At 40.9% G+C, this 23,625-nt stretch overlaps 2 protein-coding genes across 2 annotated transcripts; both read left to right on the forward strand.

The window, feature by feature from the left end:
• Positions 1–1,589: 1,589 nt before the first annotated feature.
• On the forward strand, positions 1,590–16,417 carry si:ch211-180a12.2. Its single transcript, XM_046376281.1, is given in 18 exon segments — positions 1,590–1,690; positions 3,126–3,452; positions 3,549–3,842; positions 3,979–4,284; positions 4,526–4,636; positions 5,089–5,250; positions 5,961–6,191; positions 6,311–6,361; positions 6,456–6,710; positions 6,790–7,137; positions 7,302–7,574; positions 7,940–8,215; positions 10,296–10,396; positions 11,714–15,451; positions 15,560–15,755; positions 15,855–15,934; positions 16,009–16,100; positions 16,198–16,417. Coding segments are annotated over 18 exon segments (6,996 nt in total). The 5' UTR covers positions 1,590–1,599; the 3' UTR covers positions 16,262–16,417.
• Positions 16,418–17,104: 687 nt separating this feature from the next.
• Positions 17,105–23,493, forward strand: LOC124052255. Its single transcript, XM_046376277.1, has 9 exons — positions 17,105–17,312; positions 17,907–20,937; positions 21,037–21,082; positions 21,216–21,365; positions 21,633–21,722; positions 21,925–22,050; positions 22,239–22,361; positions 22,519–22,590; positions 22,863–23,493. Exons 2-9 carry the CDS (start codon positions 18,028–18,030, stop codon positions 22,898–22,900), a joined length of 3,555 nt encoding a protein of 1,184 aa, XP_046232233.1. The 5' UTR covers positions 17,105–17,312; positions 17,907–18,027; the 3' UTR covers positions 22,901–23,493.
• The last annotated feature ends 132 nt before the right edge of the window (positions 23,494–23,625 follow it).

Consider the following 23,625-nt stretch of genomic DNA (forward strand, 5'->3'; position numbering starts at 1 on the left):
CCTGTTCTGCTCCCTCTCTGCTTTACTTTGCTTAGCAACTAAAATAAACACAAGTTGAGGGAAGGAGTGAAGTGATCTGACTACTGTCAATATATTTTCACGACTGTCATGCTATAAATCAACCTGTTTAATTGTGACTTTTTTTATTATTATTATTTTGCTTTAACTACATACAAACACGGCTGGATTCTACTCTTGACAGTCTGGACTAAAAATGTATATGATTTAAATACTATGAGATTAGATAAGAATGTTCTGTACATTTTTGCAGTGTATACCTTGTCAAGGTGAACTAGCCTGCAGCATTATATAGGGACAAAACAAACACTGGCTCTAGAGAAGGCCGTTCTTCTCATGTTTTTAGCCCATGGAAGCAGCGGATTAGGTGAGGGTCATTCACTGTGCTGCAGTTTGTGACGTCACCTCTAGATGCTTGATAAAATCCTACCCACTGGACCTTTAGGACACCTTCATTTAGAAGTCATACTCAAATTAACAGACATTTAAAAACAGAAAATAGAAAATAAATATGAAAGAATTATTTTCTTTCATATTTTAGAAAGACAGAAAATGCAATGCCGTTAACATAAATAAAGTGGCAAGCTAGTTCACTGTGAGAATCTATTTATTACATATAAACATACACATTGATTTAAAGCTTGACAATCATGAAGATATCTTTAATATAACTGGTGTGTCCTCACACGTCCCTCCTCTTCTTAGACCCTCCTGAAGTGCCCTCAATCTTTCAACCCGATGAAAGGAATGAGAACGTCACAAATACAAAGAAGAGCAAACAAGACGTTTAATCGGAGAGTCATGCACAAGCACAAAGCACCAAACACAAACAAGAAAATGGAACACATTCATCACCTCCTTTAATCATTTTAAGTCTCTTTTGTTTCTACCTGCAGCAAAGGGAACAAGAGAAGGCAAAACTGCCAGACACAACTCAGTGACGCAGAGAAATTATCCTATGTTCACCGACTGGTGTGAGTTAAGAACAATTAAATTGCAAAGTCAAACAATTTAGACAGATAATGCAGTTAATGAATATTCAGAGTGGGTTGAAAGAGACAACACCTTTTCCTTCAAGCACTTGTCCTGGCTAAAAATTAACTCCAGTCAGAGACACGGATCATAGCAGGAGCTCAGCAGAAAGATAAACAGCCTGTTCACTGGGGAAAAAGTGCCTTTCTCGTGTTTTTATCCTCTTTTTCTCCACATTCAACAGCACACCATCTTTAGATAGAAAAGAATTGTAGTCTCGCCTGAATGTTTGCCCACATAAGCTCAGCGTGATCACCCTCTCCGTTTGTTCATAGCAACACTGCACCAATGTAAAGTAGCCCCAAAACCTTGGCCAGAGGCCCGTCTGAATTTTAAGTTTGCCCACTTGTGTGTCCCTGCACATCTCCCTCCTTCTCCTTCTCGCTCTATCAAGCCTCCGGGGCTCACTTATTTAGGAGGACATACACATATCAAGGGCCTCCTTTTAGTCCTCTGAGGCCCAGGGACAATATTTCTTATTTCCTGTCCGGCTGGACAAACCCGCCCACTGTCACCTCATTGCTCTATATAAGACAGCAAAAGGCCCTGATGATAAGAAGTTGGTTTGGTCTCAAGATAAGCCTGGCCATGAAGTGTAAAGTCCTAGTCTATGTCGCCTTCCTGACTCTCATGAAGAATGGTGAGTGTCTTTACATACACACAGGCTGCACTGTTGTTTCTTCACCTAATAAACAGGTTTGCGCTGATGAGGTGAAATTGGAGATATTTACTCTCAGTTATCTCCGATGGACTGAAATTTGAAAGCTTGTAACAGACAGTTTTCACAGAATAGCCAATCAGTTAGTTTGTGTTGATCCTACTGAGTTAACCGTACACGTACAGCTGGTGCATGTCGGTCATTTTCCGAAATGTAGGAGGTAAGATGCTTCTGATCTCTACTTTGTGCTTTGTGTTGATTTATGGTAACTTTCAGAGTCAGCTCCCCCTTCGTGGCTGTATTAGCCTTTGTGACTGTATTCAAATCAATGCATAGGACTGTTTCACATCATTATTGGATTTACGGAACTATTGCATTAATGTAATGAGGTCCTGTGATTTGTCACATGTTTGTTTCAGCCAAAACTGCGCATTTAAACCTGGCTATTATACAAAATGTCTCCAGATTAAATTTATAGAAAATGTACAGTGTTACAATGCATATCATGACTTATGATATTGCAGTGTAAAATATAGCCATAAATCCCTAAAGTCTAATAATATTCATATGCACTGAGAATAATAATAAAAAAAACCCTGCTGTTTACAGCTGCACTGCCAGTGCTTATTTAGAATGGCTTAAATGGCCTTATACATCAGGTGGCACACATCTTCTTTGTTTACCTGACCTATGTTATCATTTTGATTTGACTATGTGCACTTTTGTAGTCAAAAATAGACACAAATGAAAACAGAGCATTCATGTCATTTAAAGCTCTTGGTTTTTTCCTACCTCTAAACCTGCTTTGATCCGCCCATCTGTCACACTTAATAAATACACTTCACACAAAGCAAGTTTACAAGTTCTTGGTTCTATGCCTGAGGGTATTTATTGTACTAGTTACTAATTAAGCTGATTGGGCGACCAAACCTGAATGAAAAGCTTTATATGTACACTCATTCAAGGGGGTATACTGAGATTATTGATTTACGATTAGGGGTGAAAAGAAAGAATGTGCAGTGGAAAGTTTCATGAGACTCAAACCCCCAGCACAACAGTGTTTGTTCAGGTATTTTTGCATGTTCCAAGTGGAAGAGAAAGATTCTTCTTTTGAAAGAAGACATGACACAATGTAATGCAATGTTATGTAAGCTAGCCTTTAGTGTTACCCTTGACTCAGATTATGAAAGTTTAATAGCAAAAATATACTGAATTCAAATACAAATATTTTGTCGTCCTTTTCCTTCAACAGAAATGTATTTTAAATTAAAACTGCAGTTGAACATCAGACTCAAACAGTAAGCTAATATTACAGGCTCATTTCACAGACCTGTCTGTGTTGTACTAAATAGCATCAGTGAGTGAGTAAAAGCTCTTCATTTTCTCTCCATCTAAACTTCTTCTTTTCTGCTTGCAGTGTCTCCAAGTGACATTCAGGCCAGCCCAAATACAAATGCAACCTTCCCCTGTAATGTGACGTTCCCTGTTGCTTTGAAGAGGGACAAAGTAGACATGTCTCTCATCAAAGCCAGCTGGAGGAGTAACGGCTCTGACATTGCCTCATTCAGTAAAGCATCAGAACAAATAACAGAAGGCTTCAGCTGGGACACCAGAGATTTCATCAATGGGGACTTTTCACTGACCGTCCTCAGGGCCAGTCTTGACCTGCAGGGGGTGTATGAATGCACAGTCAGCTACAACTCCACAATGCAGCACTCCAGTAACGTTACATTTAGCATCCTCTGTAAGTCTTTGTTCAGTCGTTGAGATTTGATTTGGGGTTTAAGTGTCCATTTGAACGCAAAAGAATAAACAAAGCTTCTACTTGTCCCCTCTTTAGCTTCCCCTGCTCTCTCAGTCCCTCAGCAGTGGGTTGTGTTGGAAAGAGACAGCCAGCTTAAATGCCACGCATATGGCTACTACCCTCCTCCTGTGTCTTTCTCGTGGACCAGAAACGGGCAAGTGATTCAGCCTCCCTATCACACTGAAGGTGAACGGACTCCAGATGGGTACTACATGGCCATCGGCAACCTGACCTTCTATCCTTCCCGTCAGGACCAGAATGTGACCTTTGGCTGCAAAGTTTCACACAGTGGCAGTGATCAGGAGCTGGATTTCCGACTCAATATCACCTGTGAGTGGCTCAACAACACAGCACATTAAAGGTCGCAAAGGTCTCTTTCATGTAGAACTAGCATGACTACTTCTGTCAATCATTATAAGACTGAGAACCAAAAGATTTTATTTTGTTTACTGTCTTTATTTCTCAGATCTCCCTATTGTTAGACTTTCAGCCTTGCCCTCACAGTCCAAAAACATCCCTCTCACGCTTTACTGTGATGTGGAGAGTTTCTATCCAGAGGAAGTGTCTGTGTCCTGGCTTCAAAATGGCACACTTCTCCCTGAGCCACCTGCCACTCAGCAAAACCCAGACGGGACCTACAGAAGCAGACGTTTTCATACTTTGAGCTCCCAGCAAAGAGAACAAGGTGGCAAAGTTGAGTGTGCAATAAATCAGCCTGGAGTTGTGCATCCAGTCAGTGCCTCAGCATACCTAGAAAAACTGGATCCTCAAGGTAAAATCTAAATTAATTACCTGCATTATCTGTGAGAACAAGACACTCTACAGTTTAAACCTTATGTTCAAACAGTCTGTGAGTCATTCAACTAATAAAAGAACAAGTCAGCTTCTTTATGCCTAGGCTAAATATTGTTGTGCTATTCCTGTAGGCAGCTGCACTGTTGTAACCTGTTCCTCTTGTTCTTGGTGCTTTGTCAATGCTGCCTTTTATGGTTTATCACTCTTTGTAAACTCAGATGAACCTCCGGTGTTGACTAAATCAGCCAAAGCATCTGTGGCCATGATGTGTATTTCTCTGGTGCTGGTCTTCCTGCTCTGCTTTGGCTTTTCTTGGAGGAGGAGGGATGGTGAGTCAGACCCTTTAAATGAAATAAAGCCCGGTTTGTGACACTCATCACGGAGAATGACCTAAGGGTGGAAAATGGCAACTTTTTCATTTTGAAATGATCTTATTTGGCTTTTGAGAGAAGAAAAAACTATATTTCACAAGAAAAAAGTCAAACCTGGCAGAAAGATTAAAATATACAGAATATAAATGTTTTCTTTCTTATCCTTTAAATTCTGACCAGTTATGTATGCCAGGACATATACAGATATTAAAAACATAAGCAAATAAAGTTTCCAGTAAAAACAGATGCATTGTCGTAGTTTCAGTTCTCCAAGCTGTAAGCACACACTGAATTTTGGAAACACTTGGTCCAACATATTATAGCCTTTAATTATTGCACAATAACTGCCATGTCAGTTTCCCTTCTCTTTCACTGACTTTTTTATCTCCATTCTTTCTCTTCTCACTCAGAGAAACAGAAGTCTCTGAATGTTTCAGGGATCATCCTCCCTCCACGTGTGACTGTAGGCCAAAAGGGCAGGGTGACAGTAAGCATTGAGGGCAGGAGGGTAGACCGAGTCCTGACTGCATGGTTCCTCAATGACACCCCGATCTCTGACACTTCACTGACAGGTAGAAGAGCTCACACACACACTGACATAACCAGGTTATTGTGAATAAGTCTTTGACCACACAGGGCTGGATCAGGCCAATATAGTTTTAAATTTTAGTGGATATCACAAAATTTACAAAACACCACTCTGTATTGTATACACCAAAGCAGAAATACAGCTGTTGTGTAAACAGTGACTTCTGAGGTGACTGTAAGCTTGTTAATCAACCAGTGGAGACACCAGTAGCTGGCAGTTGGAATTTGTTGCCTTTGGACAGCACAAAGTTAGTTGTGTTTCCGATTGTTGTGCTATGCTAAACTAAATGACTGCTGGTTATTGTTTCACAACAACTCAATTAGAGCTACTTTAAGGGAAATGAAAAGGAGGAACTGGATATTAGATGTTTATTAAACATTTTTGAAACATGCTGTTCATGGTGCATTATGGGAAGAATATGAGCCAGCATGTACACCATGTATGTTGGAGCTTGAATCTAATAAGACTCTAAATTTCTGAATATCTGGAACTGTGCTGAATTGATAATTAACTTTCTATTGTTGAACTTGTGGGGGGAAAAAAAACAAACTTTTGTGTTTTCTCTTTTACACTTAATTCTGCTAACAATTTACAATCTTACACACATAGGAACATCCACAGCTAACTTTAACTGTCTCTATAACCCCTTAACCACCATCCATCTGCCCTACGGTCTAACTCTCACCTCCCCAGTATCAGAGAAAGGTCCTCTGCTGCCCTCCAGAGGCGAGATGGGTTACTACAAGCTGCACACGCAGGGGCCGCTGCACTCATCTGGAAGTGACACTCAACAGCTGATCTCCTCCCTCACCTTCATCCCTCAGATTTCTCTCCACAAGGGGGCGGTGTTTAAATGTCAGGTGTCCTACGCAGGCAAAGACAAGATTGTGGTGGAGAAGGTGTCAGAAAAGTTTACAATTCTGTGTAAGAAAAGATGTCCTCTTATTTACTTTGCTGCTGCTTTTCTATGATTTCTTTTTTAAGTTTTTAAAATTTTGTCTTTTTTTAAAAAAAAAAATGTTTTTAAAAACTTTGTCTTTTAGCTGCTCCAGAAGTATCAGAAATTCAGCTGGCAGAGACACAAAATGACTCCAGTAAGTCAAACAGTTTATGTCTCTACTATGGTTAAATACATGTAACATTTTTGGTTTTGTGTGAAGCCACATCCCTGTAATTTCTGTCTTCCAGATGTCATCAGTATGACTGTCAAGGCATCACATTTTCATCCTGATGTCATTACCTTCCGCTGGTTCTGCCAGGGGGGTGAGCTGAGCCCTGTGGCTTCCCAGGCTTCATCCTCACCTCGACCCAATTCTGAAGGCTTGTTTTCAGCCTACAGTCAATGTAAACTGCCCCTGAGTGAACTGGAAAAGGGAAGCACAAAAGTGTGGGTCAGTGTCCACCACATTTCCCTGAAGCAACCGATCACTCGTGAGACCACAGGTGAGACAGAGGGGAAGTAAGGCATAAAATTTAATGGTGCATAATAATAAGTGCTTAATTCCCTTTTTATCTCAAATAGGCTTCATCAAGAGGCCATGTGTATCTGAAATCGTCAGCTCCGCTGCTTCCCCAGGTCAGACTTTGACCTTGGGATGTGAAATCACAGATTTCTACCCTCCAAACATATCTGTCACCTGGCTGAAGCTCAGAGAGGGAGAGCAAGATGACCGAGAGGAGGAGGTGATAGAGGGAGGAGAGATGTGGGGCCCCATACAGACTCATTCCAGACTCTACAGGGCCACAGCCGCACTGACAAGAAGGGCAACACATCAAGAGAAAAAGGAGCGTGGAGGAGGGCTTATATGTAGAGTGGAGCACTGTTCCCTAGCTGAGCCTATTGAGAGACACTGGAGAAATGGTGACATAGGTGTGAATCATTATAGTCACTTTTACTGTCGATAGATTACTCTTTTTGATTTTATCCACACAATATGGAGGATATTCCTACAACATCAATACAAAAAAATTATACAAGTTCATATGCTTTAATGCTTTTTCATTCAATTGCACTTTCTGTTTGCGTTCCTTTAGTTGCTCCCTCCATTCCTGCATCGATCTCAGTGTGTTGGAGCAGTGAAGGAGTTGGTGTGTTCTCTCTCCTGTTGAAGGGAGGTCACCCTAAGGTCAAACTACTCTGGGCAGCGGGAGGACTCAATCTCTCGCCACTGGTGTCCAATGAGACAGAGGAGATAGGAGATGATGGACAGAGGGAGCTGAAAAGTGTGTGCGCCCTGGAGAGGTCCACAAGCCCGCCAAGTCAAACAAGTAAACAGCTGGAGAGACAGAAGAACGGACATGCAATAAGTACTTGTCCTTTATATATACATGTATATAGACGCATGGCAGGGCTGTTCCACTGGTCACACGCCTGATGCATTTCCAAAAGAGTTTTTTTCTTTAGTCTTTAAAAAGTGAGTAACATTTGCGAAAAGTTTGAGGTGAAACAGTGATTTAGTGCATTCAAACACCAAATCCCATTCATCTAAGCCACAGAACTTGTTTCAAAATGTCGGAAAACATTTCACAAAACATTGCTAAATTGTTTGTAGTATTTAAAGAAGAACTCCAATAATTTTAATGTTCACTCTGCAAAAACTATTGTGTTGTGTTTCTCTTGTAAACTCTGGTCGTAATCTTCTTCTTTTTTATTTACTGCTGTTGCTTCACAGAAACAAAAGCTGCTGTCACAGACCCTGACGCTGAGGGAATAGAATACATTGACGAAAAAGTGGATGGAGAGAATAACAACATTGACAGGGACGAGGAAACAACATCAGAGGCGGATGAGGATAGCAACAAAGAGAGGGAGGAAGACCCCAGCGCTCTGCACATCAACAGAGTCAACTTGAAGAAGGGTCCCAGAGAAAATGAGAGAGCGCGTCTGAGAGTCTGTGTGGAGATCACACACCCTGCACTCAAGCTTCCTGTTTACAGAACCTGGACAGGTAAGTCATTGCAAACGGATCACTACTGTAGAATCAGTTTCTCAAATTAACATCTTAGTGGTAGTGAATTAATTGATACAGCATAACATCCAAATGGCGTTTTTAAGCACACATGCAAATTAAAGAGTGTGTCATGAAAAACCTCTCACTAAGGCCGTGAAAGATTACAGAGAAGTGAACTGTCATTTTGTTGGTTCGTTTTTCAACTCCATCTTGTGTCCTTTTTTCAGAGCCCAATGAGGAAATTTCATCTTAAGCGTGAAACTGCTGATGCATGCAGGAGTGCCTCTCTATTTCATATATCCCTTACAGTATAATATATCTAATACTCTGTATGTCTGTGAAGTTAGTATTCATGTTTTTTGGATATCCAGGTGTGGTGTGGTTTTGCTTCCAACATTTCTGGTCTTTATTTATTACTTTATATTCTTAATCTGTCATCCATTTTTTTTTTTCAAACTGCACGATTTTTACAAATGTTTTCATATTTTTGTACAAAGAATTTTACAATAACAATCCAGGTATTTGGATTCTTTTCTAAATCTGCGCTGGAAAATAAAATCTACATTTTGTGAAGAGATGTCTCTTTTTGTTTTGTTTTGGATTTTGTTTTTGTCTATGAAAACTGAATCGGCAGTCACTGTTGGTTGTTGGTCACTAAGTTCCATTTGGTGTTCTGACATTTGTTGTTCGATAAGTTCTCGCTTCAATACAGTACTTCTGTTTTTCTTGTTTGCTCTCCGACCACAGAAGTGTCACTTCACTATGCTATGCAGTGGAGGTGCTGAGTGGTTGAAATGAGTAATCAAGATGTCATTTAGTTAAGAGCTTCCTCCTGTGAGATGATACAGCAAGGGCTTTTGTCATGGCTGCCCAATGTCGACAAATGGAAACATACGTGTTGTAGAATACAGTTTTTGTTCCTTTTACATGAAATTAGGCTTGTGTGTTTTGACAAAATTCTAACAATTTTCCTGTATATTGCATTCAATATTGCACAAGATAAGGGACAGCATCTGAAAAAACGTATAGGCCACATAAAAACTGAGTAATAATGATTGCAGTATATGTGACATATGGGGGAGAATAAATATTGAATAAATAAAAATAGAAACTAAATACAAAAGACAGGATCAATTACATATAAAGCTTAGAGTGAGTCTACGTGGGTGGCAACAGGGAGCAATTGTAGCGTGCAATGTTGTTCAGTTATTAAAATGTATTCTAAATGTTAACGCTAAAAGTGCTGTTAAAAGGGTTCTCCGCCCATTTAACATTGCAAAACCAAAGAGATGATCTTTTTTTGTTCCACACATCCTTCCTCTTGCCAAAGCTTGGTGGCTACTTCACCCACAATTAAAGTCACAACTTCTGTTGGACTAGCACTTGTTGCCTTTGCTTGTTGTTGGCATCCTCTGTGTGTGTGTGTGTGTTTAGGACTGCACATTCAGACATAAAAAAGCAGGCAACAAAGTTTTAATTTATTGCTTTTTAACCCCACAGCTACTAGACCTTGTTTTGTTTTTTTAAAGGGACACTGACTCACGTGACATCGAGGTAATTAGTCAGTCTTTGCGCAGCTGCCTCCAGCCACAAAAGCCTTTCACGGGTTTTGATCGATTCATATGAAATGTGCTTAACATATATATCAAAATTAAGATCTGTTTGCTTTATGTTGTTGTTTTTTATTTTTTTAATTCACAGACTGTGCAAAAATGAGTCAGAGCTCCTGGTGTTTTTGTAACATGTTACTGATGAATATGCGGTGGGAAAGCGGAAACACACGTATCACACATCAACTCACGAACCATCATCACACACAGACACACACTTGTTGGCTTAATTTGGCCTGTCTGAAGCTCTGCGCACATCCGCAAACTGTGCAACACGTAGACTTGATGCACCGGCGACTCAGCTGTGTTAATCACACTCTTCCTGATCATGAAAGATCGGACAGCAGCACGGGGAACTGAAGTGGACGTGCTGAAATCTGGTCGCGTTTGGAGGGAGCTTACCGTCCACTTTCTGATTTACCTTAGATTATCAGATAAGCTCATTTGATTTGTGAGCACATCCACAGGTAATTAAATCTGATGGTCAGAGAATCGGGGAGGAGGAAGTTTGAAGATGGACAACGACAGTCCCGTGTCCAGGGTGGAGAGGACTTTTTGGACAGTTTGGGTGAGCATCATCTCAAAACAAATGTGCACTGATACATTAGATTTAGTTTTTAATTTTAGAGGCTGTGAGATGTGGATGTAAGGTCTCATTTTTCATGTGTCCTTCACCTCCTCCTCCTCTCACACCACAAGGCAGCATGAAGTCTCTCTCTCTCTCTCCCTCTCCCCCCCTCTCCCTCTCTCTCTCTCTCTCTCTCCCTCTCCCCCCCCCCTCCCTCTCTCTCTCTCTCTCTCCCTCCCTCCCTCCGCCTCCCCTTGTCTGTGTTTTTGTTTACCTTGGCTGCTCTCTCTAGTCATCATTCACTGATTGTGGGAAATTTATTTTTCATTTATGTTGAATTGCAAATTTGCCTGTCGGACTTTTTTTTTCTTTTTTGTTTGGTTTTTTTTTTTTTTTTTTTTTTTGCATTTTCAGCCGGCTTTAGCAGTTTAACAGTGTCTAGCAACCCTCCTAAGAAATTATTAAGAATTTGTAGGTCCATGAACTAAAACGTTATTGATTGATTTTTCTTTTTCTTTTTTTTTTGATCTCAGCCACAAGTATGGTGAGGTTTAGCATTAGTGAGGTTTTGTACTGATGATGAACAACAAGGTCTGGCTCGTGTATGGTGTTTCAGACCCTTTTCACAATAAATAGTTTTGCCTGATGAAACTAAGAACATCAGTGTTGAATATATTACATTTAGAGGTTCAAGTGTCATGTCCCTGCTTTTGCTGCAGGCTGGGTCACTTGGAGGACTTACAGTACTTAATGCTGACAACTGTTCATATCAATGTTTTTATATTTACAACAGATCAATTGTTGTGCTTTTACAGCTGCAACTTTACCGTTTTGATTTCTTTCACTGATCTCATCAACTTTGTTTCCAGATGTCCTGGTAGATGTTTTTAGAGGGGGGGGGGGGGCGATAAAATCACCTGATAACCAGACCAAACTTTCAGAGGAAACCGGGTTAATTATGCATTGTACATTGGAGCAGCTCTATAGCCTGTCAAGATCTACCACACCAAACTCAGGAAATGAACCTGGCTTTGTGCGCGAGGGCATTGAAACAGGAAAGGGCTTTCCCAATAATGTTTCTGCAAAGCTTTGAGGGCATTATTGTGTAAATAGCCTTGTATGATGTAACAATAAGATTTCCCTTAACTGGACATCTTAACAAAGACAGCAAATGTACATGGAATGCATAATAATAAAAAAGATAATTGTATAAGAAATGAGAACATACATAGAACAAATGTGCAGTCAATTATGGAAATAAACAAGTCAAAAAGTCTCTGAAAAAAGCCTTTTTTTTTCTCTCCATCTCATTCTCAGTACTATATAACTGGAGCAGTCAACAGATTCCTCAGTCCAGACCCCACTAACACTGTTAGAAATGAGTCAGACTCCTTCCAGGATTCTGCAGCTGACAGTGAGCCTGCAAACTGTGGCCATGCAGAGGGTAATGCTGGTGAAATGGAAGTCGTGGGGGAACTGCCTCTTGCAACAGTCTCTGTGGTTAGCTCATCTCAGCCACTTGTTGCTTGGGAGCTTCCCACCACAGACATTGACTTAGGGCCCGATGAAGAAAGAGTGCAGTTCAAAACCCAGCTGAGCAGAGGCAGTGAAGGCAAAGCATCTGATGAAGCTGAGGACATGACAGAAGAACAGTTTGCCCTAACAGGAAATGATGGAGCAGGACTGCTCATCCCTGAAGATGCAAAAGAAAACAAAGAAGAAGAAAATGGGGCTCAGATATTGTCCACTCATAGACTAGATGAGATGCAGGAGAATGATGAGTATGAAGAACATATGAGCACCAGGTCTTCAGGACTTACAGGTGATGCAGTGAATGAAGATGTGGAGGAAAGAGGAAGACAAGCCGTTGCTGAGGAGGAGATGACACCAAATGATCGACAAAAAATGGATGAGAACTTAACAAAGATTGAAACAGAAGAAGAGGATAAAATGCTTCATGAAGATGAACAAGATTTGAAGGCAGAAGACGTTGAGGTAAAATTATGCACAGTCACGACTTTCAGTCTAGAAGAGGGTGGAGTGCACATAGAAGAGGCAAAGGTGCAGAGAGACATGGCAGATACAGCAGTGAAGCACGAGGGGGTAGAAGAAACCGATGGTGCATTACTGCTGGCCTCTGAGAATGAAAACAAGTCTGATGAGAGAACAAGACAAGCTGAAAATCAACTCATAGTGTGTGAAGATTTGGCAGATTATGACAGAGATATCCAGGAAAACCAAAGCTTTACATCATTACACGCTGAGTTACAAATGGACAAAAGTCCATTTGAAAGCACATTGGATGAGAGGGAGCAGGGTGTCATCACTGAGGAAAAAAAGGGAAGTGAGGCTGCAAACCAAACAACAGATGAAATGCCAGCCCAGGAGGACAACATCAAATCAGTTACAGAAGGTCAAGAAGAAGACATTTCAACCAGACATGTCACAGTCGGTGAAGAATTCATGCAGAATGCTCTAACAGAGCTCCACCCTGTTGAATTCACAGTTGGAGAACAGGAGGGTGTGGCTAAGGACACAGGCGTACAAACCAAGGCAAGAGAGACAGATGATGTTAAAACAGAAAGCCATGGCGAAGTGATCGAGGGAAACGTTTACATGACAACAGGAAACATTTCTGTAGATGAGAAATTTATTGATAAAGATCAAGTAGAAGCTGAGCGACTTCTCAGTGAAAGAGATGGCAAAGAAAGTTACATGGAAGTAGCATGTACAGCCACCTCAGTTACAGTAAAACCTGAAGGCGAGACTGGTCAGGAAATAAGTGGAGAGTTTAAAAATACTCCCCCAGGGATTTGTGAAGGCCAGTTTGTTGTGTCGCAGGAGCTAAATTCTCCAGCATATGAGGAAACACAAGAGGGAGTTCCTGAATACAACAATGAACCAGGGCCAGATGAAAATACAACACAAAGGTTCCTGGAAGAAGGAGATTGCAAGGAAATCCAGAACACGCAATTACCAGAAGAGGTGGAGAGCAAAGAGCTGGAGAGCTTTCAAAACAGCGACTGTGGCAGTGGAGCTGACTTTTTACTCGTGAGGGAGCATATAGAAGAGGAACAAGAACGCACAGAAGATATTAAGAACAGCTTTGAGTTGGTGGTGGAGCAGGACACTGGAATACTGCATCTCACTGATGCTGGATTGTCAGAAGAAGGAGAAACACCACTTGCTGAACCAGTAATTCAAGGATCAGGACTTTTATTTGAGGAAGAGAAAGGACATTTATTGGTTGACTCAATGAAAGCGGTGATTGAACACTCAGAAAAAGAGTCTGAGATGCACATGGGATTAACAGATGAGACTGATGCAACAACAAAACTGCTGCGGGATGAGACTGAAGAGATTGTGGTTGAGAAAGATGAGCTGTTATGTGATATCAAAGAAGCTGATGGTGCTGGAGATCACCAGGAGATGACAGGAGCCATAGCAGCAGAGGAAGTGGTCGGATTGGTTGATGGAACTTCAAAATTTCCAAAGGCTGAAGTGCAGAAGATAACAGAGACACACAGGGAGAGGGAAGATATTATAAACTCAGAGCAAAACAGCTGCAGGACATCAAGTTTAGTAGAAGACATTACTGAATCTGGATTCCTGAAACAGTTGGTTGAGAGTGAGCCTAAATTACCAGAGGATATTGCTGTAGAAATGCAAGATGCATCGATAGATATGGAGAAATCACATCACAGAGTTGAGAAGGAAGCAGCAGAATATGAAGTGCAGAACAAAAATGAGATTGAAATTTTAAACCTGCAGTTAGCAGAAATGGCAGCTGGACCAACTACAGAAAGGAATGAAAAAGAAAACACTTTGACTGCAGAATCTGAGTCACCAGGCACTCAAAATCAACTGTCAGCAGAATCACTTGAAATAAGCAACAAGGAGACTGAAGCATCTGGTCAATCAGTGACAAGTGACTCCGAACCAAACGATTTGACTGCGATATCAGAAGAAGAAATATCAAAACCTGTGACAGAATCAGAGGGGAGTTACGCTGAAGGATCAGTGAGCCTAGTCGGCGGACATCAGGATGTGATTGATGAAGAAATCCTTGACTTGTGGATACAGACAGCGTTGTCGGAGGACACTGATGGCACAAAACAAGAAGGCCCTGAGCCTGGACAACAGATGGACAGAGAAATAGAGCCATCTAAGGAGGAACAAAATGAAACGTCATCAGTGCAGACAGAGAAGGATAAAGAGCAGCTTGAGGAGTCCAATTCAGGGGAATCTGAGTTAGTGAGTGACCCAGAGATGTCTTCATCAGCAGGAGAGTCTGGGTTTTTGGACAAGTCTCCCTGGGAATGGGGTGCTCAGAACAATGAAACTCAGCTTTTGACATCATCTAGCACTGGGTCAATTCAAGGCGTATGCGACATGTTGTCTAATATGTCAGAATCCACAGACATCTCTGAACTGTCGACACACCGATCTAACTCTGAATCTCAGGAGATCTTGATGGAGGAAGCCACTGAGACAGTACAGTCAAACCTGAAAGAGGAGGAATCAGTCCCTGAGACAGGATCTCATCATCATAATTCAGGAGTTACATCATCAGAGGCAAGCCATCTCGATCAAGACCTAGATACATTGCGAGACGACACAGAAGAAGAAACTGGATCGAAGAAGGAGACTAATGCTGAGGTAACAGACCTTGCAATGAAAACCAGCTGGAAAGATACTGTAGAAGCAGGTGCTAAGTCACTGACAGAGATGAGTACCCTTTTAAAAGCTGAAGAAATTGAAGTGGAAGATGAGCCTCTTGAAATGACTGTGTCGGACTCTCCGGAGGGAACGGAGCACACTGACTCAGGATGCTCTAGAAGTGGCTCAGAAGCTTCGTTAAAGGAGGAAATTTTATCAACAGATTCTGGATCACAAGACGGCAGCTGCACTGAATCAGAGAAGGAGTTACTGAAGTTGCCCACACTGGAGAAACCACAGACTGAACAGTCAGAAGATGATATTGATTTATTAGCTGGCCTAAATAAGGCTGAGGTGACAGAGGAGCTGACAACAGAGGCTGAAGATCAGTTGGAGGTACTGTTTCACATTTAACCTATTTATACATAATGCTTTATAAATTCACAAATACAAGCAGACGGTGTTACGGAGATGTTGTGAATTCAGCTGTTTTGGTCACTGCAGGTTGATGCCTCTGTGCTGGACTTTACAGCACAAAGGTCACGAATTGCTGTTAAAAACCCTCGCGTAAGGCCACCCAAAGATCCCCGCTCCCTGCTGCATAAACCCTCAGTGGATCCTACACCCTCTTCACGTCTGCCAGTCAAAATCCCTGCAGGTGTGCCCTTGGGAGGCTTGGGCATTGGAATAAAACTGCCTGGTAGGTCACTTGCAAGACACAGAAAGCCACTATCTGAACTTTTTCAGGTCCATTTATTTTTCGCAATCTGTAATAAGGCCAAACATTTATCTTTTTTAGGGCTTGGTGCAGGTATTCCTGTTTTAAAAAAGACACAACGAGTGGTGAGAGATGAAAACAGCCAGGAAGTCCTCTCACAGGTACTCTTAATAATTTTTAAATGCCACTGTTATGTTGAAGTATGTACATTATTAATATTTCTCAATATCAACAGAAACCTGAGACGAATCCAGAGGAGAAGAGAAACACTCCTAAACCAGATGAGGCACAACACAAACCTAAATGGATGCCACCAAGACAGCCAGGGTAAGTTCTCAGTGCACTGGCATTATTGTATTCAGCACAAAAGAGATGTCTTGTGTTCAAACATTTTCTGATTCTTAGTTTTGTAATTTTTCTCCAGATTTGGAAATCCACTTATGTCTGAGCTGAAGACCAAATTGAAGAAAACACCAAAAAGTGATTAACTGTAATGCTTTGTGTGAATATCTAAATATATCATAAATATTTTTTGTATTTATCAAACTGAATACAGTGATGGAATGTTCATTTTGTCAATTACTTGTCTTATGTTTAACTTTTGTAATAAAGCTTAACTAAAAAGAAGTAATGGTATTTTCTCATACAAAAAGTGTTCATACCTGTTTTTTCATTGTCATTAAAACCTCACATCTCACTCAGTGAAACATTGCACAAGAGACTACAACAACAGAAGGTCAATGCCACATTGATGATGGTGGTGAAGTGTGCTGTCTGACATGTCGGTAAAAAATCTCCCACAGATGTCCACTCAGGTTGAGGTCTGGTGACAGTGAAGTCTATAGCAATGACTGACATAATTTTTTACATCATTTATTCTTTTTCACTCAGTGATACGGGTTTTTCCTTGAATTTGCCTCTAATTATAATAGATCAATATTGAATTTACAGCAGCTGATAATTGCTGCATATTATGCCTTTAGGTTCTCAGAAGTGTAATATTTGCAAAGTACTTTGCTGCACAACATGAACACATTAACTACGACACTTTTTCTCGAGTTAAAATACAACATTCATGAGCAGCTGGAAATTCTTGGAAAATCAAAACTAAAATGCATAAAAAGATTTGGAAAAGGGATAACGTAAGTGTGATCAGAGCGATATTCATTATGATATTATGTTCAGTTTATAGCATACAGACGACAAAATTCACTGGAACGTACCCCCCCGTTTTCAATTCTAGTTTTATATGTTCAATAGATGGCAGTATTGCTTCAGGTATGAGCATAACCACGCTAAAATAATAGAAGAAGAAACCTCCAGTTGTGATTGGCTGGAATTATCCAATGAGCGTGAGGAACACTGACGTTTGAACGAGAGCGGCTCCGCGGTGGTTGTGATTTCATGAAGTGTCGATGCTATTTTGACATTGTTGACGTTAGTGGATAAGTATTTCATTCAGCAGAGTCGAGTCTCAAAAAACAAATTCATATATTTTCACAGGCATAAAACCACCAATAGAAGTGTTTGTTACAATAGGTAAGTCAACGTTTTTTACATTCTACCAACTAACGTTACCAAGCTAACGTTACCGTTTGCTTAGTATCGTCTATGGTGGCTCCTGTATCGAGCATAACCACTATAAATTTTAAATACATCGCCCCTGTAAACTGTCCAGGGTAAAACACGACAAGACAAGGTCGGCTATTGATTGTTTTTCTGAAAGTGTCACGTTGTATATGGTACTTGCTCCATCTGTGAAACGTCTTTCCTAACTTGTTGCGATTTCATTTCTATGTGTTTTCGACCGGCGTTAGCCCAGAGTAAATTGTTGTTTATTATCGTTAGTCAAACAGCACCGTCCTATGATCATATGCTGTCAGTGCCAAATAACATTTCATGGCAGAAGAGGGTGACGCTGCTCCTCAGTTGGCTTTATTTTCTAACTAAAATGTGTTTGTGTTTTGATTTGTCTTTATGTATCCTCTTGCTATTTTTACTGCTTTACTCTGTACATAAAAATTGGTCTCAGAGATGGCAGTAATTGGGCATATTATCCCAATACAAGCTTTATATGATCGTGCAATGCCTAAGTAAAATGTTTTGACAATAAATAAATTGTTTCATCCACAGACTGCAAGCACAGAGAGGCTGAGCGGTTGCCTGAAATAAATATGTTTCAGGAAGTCTGAGTAGTGTGTAAACAAGAAAACTCAATTTTCTTCCCTTAAACGGAAAAAAGAAATCATCTGACATGGCTAATGAGACACCAGTGCAAACCTCATCCAATCAAGAAAATCACAAGACTGATGACCGTGAAAATATTCCACCAGGAGTTACTGCTGCAGCTGGAACTTCACAGCTCAAAGTCCATGTAAGAAATGTGGAAGGATATTCCTGTATACATCCAAGTGCAGAAGATGAACCTCTACCAGACACCTGCACCTTTTCAACCCCAGCTCCATCAAGCAGCAGTGGTGGAGTCAAGGCAAAGTCACGGCTCTCTGGTCTCCAGTCTGCTCTAACACCGATTTTGAAATACTTAAACATTACCAATAAGTGTCCATCCCCAGAACCTTTGAACCATGGAAAAAATCCTCATCCAACAGTTCCCTCTTTGTCCTTTGGCAACACCACGTCAAATTGCCAAAAATCAGCTGAAGGTTCTAGCCAGCACCCCAACTCTGGCTGTTCATTAGGTGACACTAATGCTTCTGTGTGCTGGCTGGCTGATGAATACTTGCCAGAAATTTCTCTCTTTGATGTTACATGTGATGCCTCAATGCAGCTGACTAAAAATCATTCACCTCTTCCTGACAGTGTGCCTTCTACACCTGCAACAGCTCGGTCTCTACACACATTTGTCACTCCCCTGCCCTCCCAACCGAGTGCCTCCATCATATTAAACACCACTGCTCAAATACCCTGCCCTCAAAATAAGACACTGAATATTCTTCAGTCTGATGTTAGCAGTCCCAAAGCTGAGAGTGAGGTTAGAGACCAGGCTAGTTCAGTCTCAAGGAATGCTTCTGAAATGTCCCTTCTTATGAATCAGAGTAGTTCAACTGTGAAGCCAAGTGTTACATGTGATGTGAAAGATGTCACTTTTGACAGAGGTTCTCTTCAAAACTCCAGTGGAAATACTGTTTTAGAAGCTGGCACGACAAACCAGAATGGCACTTTCAATATTAAGCCTTGGAAACAGATTGGCACCACAGCTGGGTCACAAACATGCTCAAGTGACAATCACCAGACTGTAATGGAAAAGTCCTCTTCTTTTAAAGTATGTAGTGGTAAAGAAGTCCACTCTCAAGTCCGCCCTCTGGAAATTCCACAATATCAACATACCCCAGCTGGTAAAGACCCTAATACCAAGATGGGTGACATCCCTGAGAGCATAGATGCTCCTCTGCGCTGGCTGGATGACAGATATTTCCCAGAAATTACTCTCCTTGATGTTACCCGTGATTCAGAGTTTTCACCAGGAGGTGAAATGTCATCCTTGGAGGTCACGCGGGAAAACAACATGCTTTCCTCAGCACCGAGTGGACAAATTGTTACAGAGCCTGGCACACTGGACACAGTTCACAGTGAAGATTTGTCAGGTACCCTTGATGGCAATGTTACCCACACCATAAGCTCCTTTAGTGAACAATCTGATAAATGTGTGGGTGAAAACCTACCAAAAGCGTCCTTGGAAGTGACTCGAGATATTTCCATGGGCAGTGTTTTGGAAGACAGTCGGCCTTCATTGGAGTCCAGTGCACAAAACCCTCTGAAGATTCCAACATCAGATGAGGACATAAACTGTACACACCCTGCTAATATTACCCATGACATAAGCTCCTCCAGCGACATGTCTGTTCAGTCTGCCGCGTCACAGTTCCCTGCTTCTGATTCGCAGTGTAACACTAGTTCAAAGAATGTAACCTCTGAGCTTCATGGTGAACCTGTAGTGACCTCTGTTAATGTGGAAGCTAATAATAAAGAGCTAGGTACCAGCCATGGTGCTGATGAGTTGACCAGCAGAGTGCCACAACCAAGTCCACAAACAACGGAGTCTGTGAACAACACATTTACTGTTACAGAGCAGTCCAGTCTGAGCGCTTCTGCCAATGTGAACACTTCTGCTCAAGTACCGTGTCCTCAGAATCAGACGCTGGATCTTCCCTCATCTAATGTAAACAGTCCCAAACCAGAGAGTGACACTAAAGATCAGGAGACGTCTGTCTCTAAGAACACTACTGAATCGTCCCCTGTTATTAATCAAAATTACTCAGCTGGAAAGCCAAATGATTCATCGGACATGCAGAATGTCACTTTTGATAGGCGTTCCTTTCAAAAATCAGCCAGTAGTGCAACTATTAGCCTTCAAAACAACACTTTTGATGCCAAGTCGCCTTCTAAACAGAATTGCACCGTAACTGTGTCAGAAACAAGTTCAAGCAACGGTCATCAGAACACTTTAGACAAACCCTCTTCTCCTAAGGTATGTAATGCAACAAGTAGCCCCAAAGACGACTCTGAAGTCCCCCCTCCTGAATTGATAAAACATAATGGAACAACAGCTAGTACCGACCCCAATGCCAAGATGGTTGACACTGCTGAGAGCACATTTGAAGCTAATCCAGCTGTGGAGGCAGCTTCTGGAGCTGGTCAACATGAGACTCAGGATCATTCACAGTCAGGTCTACCTATGAGAGAAGGTTTTTCTGACACTTTGGATCATCCAAGCATGGATACAGAGGATAACAAAGCAAACATATTGAATTTGGATGATACCCTAGATTTAAGGGCAGACTCTTTGATTACTTCTACACCAATGACTAACTGCAAAATTTTCAACTTCCATGCTGAGCGAGAAGAGGGCAAAATCGCAATGGCACAGAAAAAACTGTATGGCGATGGACCCAGTAAGCCAGATGGTCAGATGCCATCAGACGTTCCATCAAACATCGTCTGCAACCGAAAAACATTCTTGACGCAGCCCACTGCTAAGTCCCTTTTGCCTCCTCTGAAAACTGCATCCCAGCTGTTGAAGTGCAAGCCAGCTTCCACGCTTCCAGGAAGGTTTGAGCCATTGACATCGGGCCTGCCCATGACAAGACAAAGAACCCAAGCCGAAGTTTTGAGGAACCGTGCTGCTTCTGATGTGCCTCAAGTGGTAGGATTTTGAATCTTCAATATCTTTTTTCTTCAGACAATTGAATGCAAGCGTTGACTACATATATAAATGACATTGACATGTTTTTGTGTATTTAAGACCACAGGAATATCATCCTCCTACAACCTGCGTGCTACAACAACAGGTAGGCCATTGTTTTTAGTTATATTCCCTGTAAATGTTGTTATTGTTTTTCATATTTTTTGAGAAATTGTTATGTACAGTACGTGTGCACATTGTCCACTATCCACACTGACTTCCATCTGTGCTGATGTTAGGATCCAAGCAGCCCAATACTGGATTGCAGAAACCACGGTTGAGCAGCATACCGTCAGGCATCCAGAGAGCTGCACTCGGTCTCAGGCCGCCATCGGCCAGAAGCAACACAGCAGCTTCTTCAAGCACTGACAAACTCCGTGGACCTACAGGTACTCATACAGTTAGTGTTTGTTTTGATATTCAGTTACAGATATGAAAAAAATGTGCGGAAGTTTGACAGTAAAAATGTAAATTGGCACTTGCTGTATATACACATGGTATTCCTGTACAGTTGTATTTCTGAGCCCTAACAAAAAGTAAGAAAAGTAAAAGTAAACAAACTGGGGAATGAATCAGCAGTTTAGCTGTCTTGTGTGGTGTGTGTGGTCATTAATTAATGTGATCATTAATGTAATTGTTTTTGTATTTTTTAACAGTTACTAACCCTGAGACAAAGACTTCACAAGCAAAGAGGCATCCCTTAACCAGAGGTGAAGCTTTGCCAGTAGCTAAGAGGAAGAAAATGGGTAAATACTGCGTTGCTGCACAAGAACGCTGCAGTCATACATATACATTTTGTTTAATATCTTTAAAACTGGAATTGTCACTATTTGCATTAAAATCTAACCTAGAACAGTTCATGGTGTTTAAAAAAACTGACTTGTCGTAACTCACTGAACAGATATACCGGTAAATTACTTGCCTCACATTTTTATCTCCTCCTATCAGATGCTCCTTTGTCATCTGGTAATGCTGAAGCACCAGCATCTTCATGTGATGCTGCAAACAGAGCCAAAAACCTGAAACAGCCCACAAACACTCAGAAAACTTTGTCTGCCAAGACCCAAAAAGAAGGTTGGTTGGGATTGCGTCGTGCTGTTACATATGTAGAACATTCAAGCCGGACTGTGATTGGTAAAGGGTTTTATGGTCTAGTGGGGTCAGTAGCCTGGACTTTCTGTTTTGACTTTCTCTTTTTGTGTGTGTGTGTGTGTGAGAACTACTGACTTACTCTGCTAACGACTTTTATCACATGCTTTCAGACGTTGCAGTGCCAGCATGTACTGCTGAAACATCAACGTCTTGTAGTGCTGTTAGTCGAGTCAGAGCCTTGAAGCAGCCTGCAGCCACCCATAGAGCTCTGCCACCTAAATCCCAAGTCCACGGTAAGTCGGAAGTGCTGAGAAGCCGAAATAGACAGCTGAGGCCACTGGAGGTCCTACGAGGAAAATATGAGGAAATAGTCACCCATAAAAAGTGGAAGATAAAAGGTTTGACAGAGACCTTGTCCTCAGTAATGTAATGATTCAAATTGTATTACAGGTTGTACCAAATGTGTCATGCTTGAACAGCAACTGGAAAAGAAATCAGAAGAAATAAGGAGACTGAAAGAAGGTAGGAGTCAATTTGACTTTGATTTAATCTTCATTAATGCATTGTTAACAATTCAAAAAACATGCTGCAATGTTCTGTGTTGAAAGAAATGACAGTTCTTGTTTAAGATCACTCAGGTGAGTTTTCATTATCCATACCACTCATGAGTGTCACAACTTTTCTATTAACTTTTTTTAATTTTCCAAAAATGCCATTTTTTTTATTCCCAAGTTCGCAATATTTATTTATTACATGTGATAAATGTTTTAATGCAGTTTTCTTTTTTTTCCCAGAGCTGCTGAAGTACAGTAAATGTAAGGAAGAATGCTGATATTGTTTCTGTTGTATTCCCAATGTGAATATTTGTATGAATACTTAGCAGAATATCTGCTATTATTCCTACATGTTTGAAGTTACAGTTTTACATTGTAAATATTTTTTAATCAATAAATGTATTTTAATAAGAATATGCTAACCTTTAACAGAGTTTTACTCATTTAATTCAGTTATTTAGCAATGATTTATTTTATGATATGAAACTCTTCTGTGTAAAATATTGGCTTTTTCGGTTATTATAATACTGAAAATTTGGTGTGTTGTAATATGGGACACAGGGGCACTTTATACCCTGAAATGGATACCAATTACGACTTGAATAAATTGAACCACACATATGTTTAAGTGCTTTAATTGGTTGTCATCTAACCTGTAAGAACATTGAAAGGATGTGATAAATCTTTATAATAAGGCTGAAACAGCCAGTGTAAAAATTAAAGTATATTATTGGACAAAAACGAAAGATACTGGAGGCTGTGTGTATAACTTCTTGCTTTTCACCTAGAGGTGCTTTGTATGGTATTGTCTTAACAGTGTAAGCATACATCTGAGATATTTGAAATAAACAGACTATCATTTGTCTGAAGAGTTCATTGTCCTTTGTATTTTATTTTCTGTGTTGCAAATTTGTCTTGATTATGGGCCCCCCCATATTAGATAAATGGTTTTACGTCAAATATACTTTTCACCCGCTAGGTGGCGACAAAACCTCTCGCCCTT

Source organism: Scatophagus argus, chromosome 21 (assembly GCF_020382885.2).
Source record: "Scatophagus argus isolate fScaArg1 chromosome 21, fScaArg1.pri, whole genome shotgun sequence".
Classification (NCBI taxonomy): domain Eukaryota; kingdom Metazoa; phylum Chordata; class Actinopteri; family Scatophagidae; genus Scatophagus; species Scatophagus argus.

What these genes read in the sequence shown, in the direction of transcription:
- LOC124052255 (XM_046376277.1), top strand. Translation starts at nt 18,028, where the DNA reads ATGGCTAATGAGACACCAGTGCAAACCTCATCCAATCAAGAAAATCAC. An exon ending in TGCCAAGACCCAAAAAGAAG is followed by an intron (nt 22,051 to 22,238) that starts GTTGGTTGGGAT and finishes ACATGCTTTCAG; the next exon opens with ACGTTGCAGTGCCAGCATGT. An exon ending in ACCTAAATCCCAAGTCCACG is followed by an intron (nt 22,362 to 22,518) that starts GTAAGTCGGAAG and finishes ATTGTATTACAG; the next exon opens with GTTGTACCAAATGTGTCATG.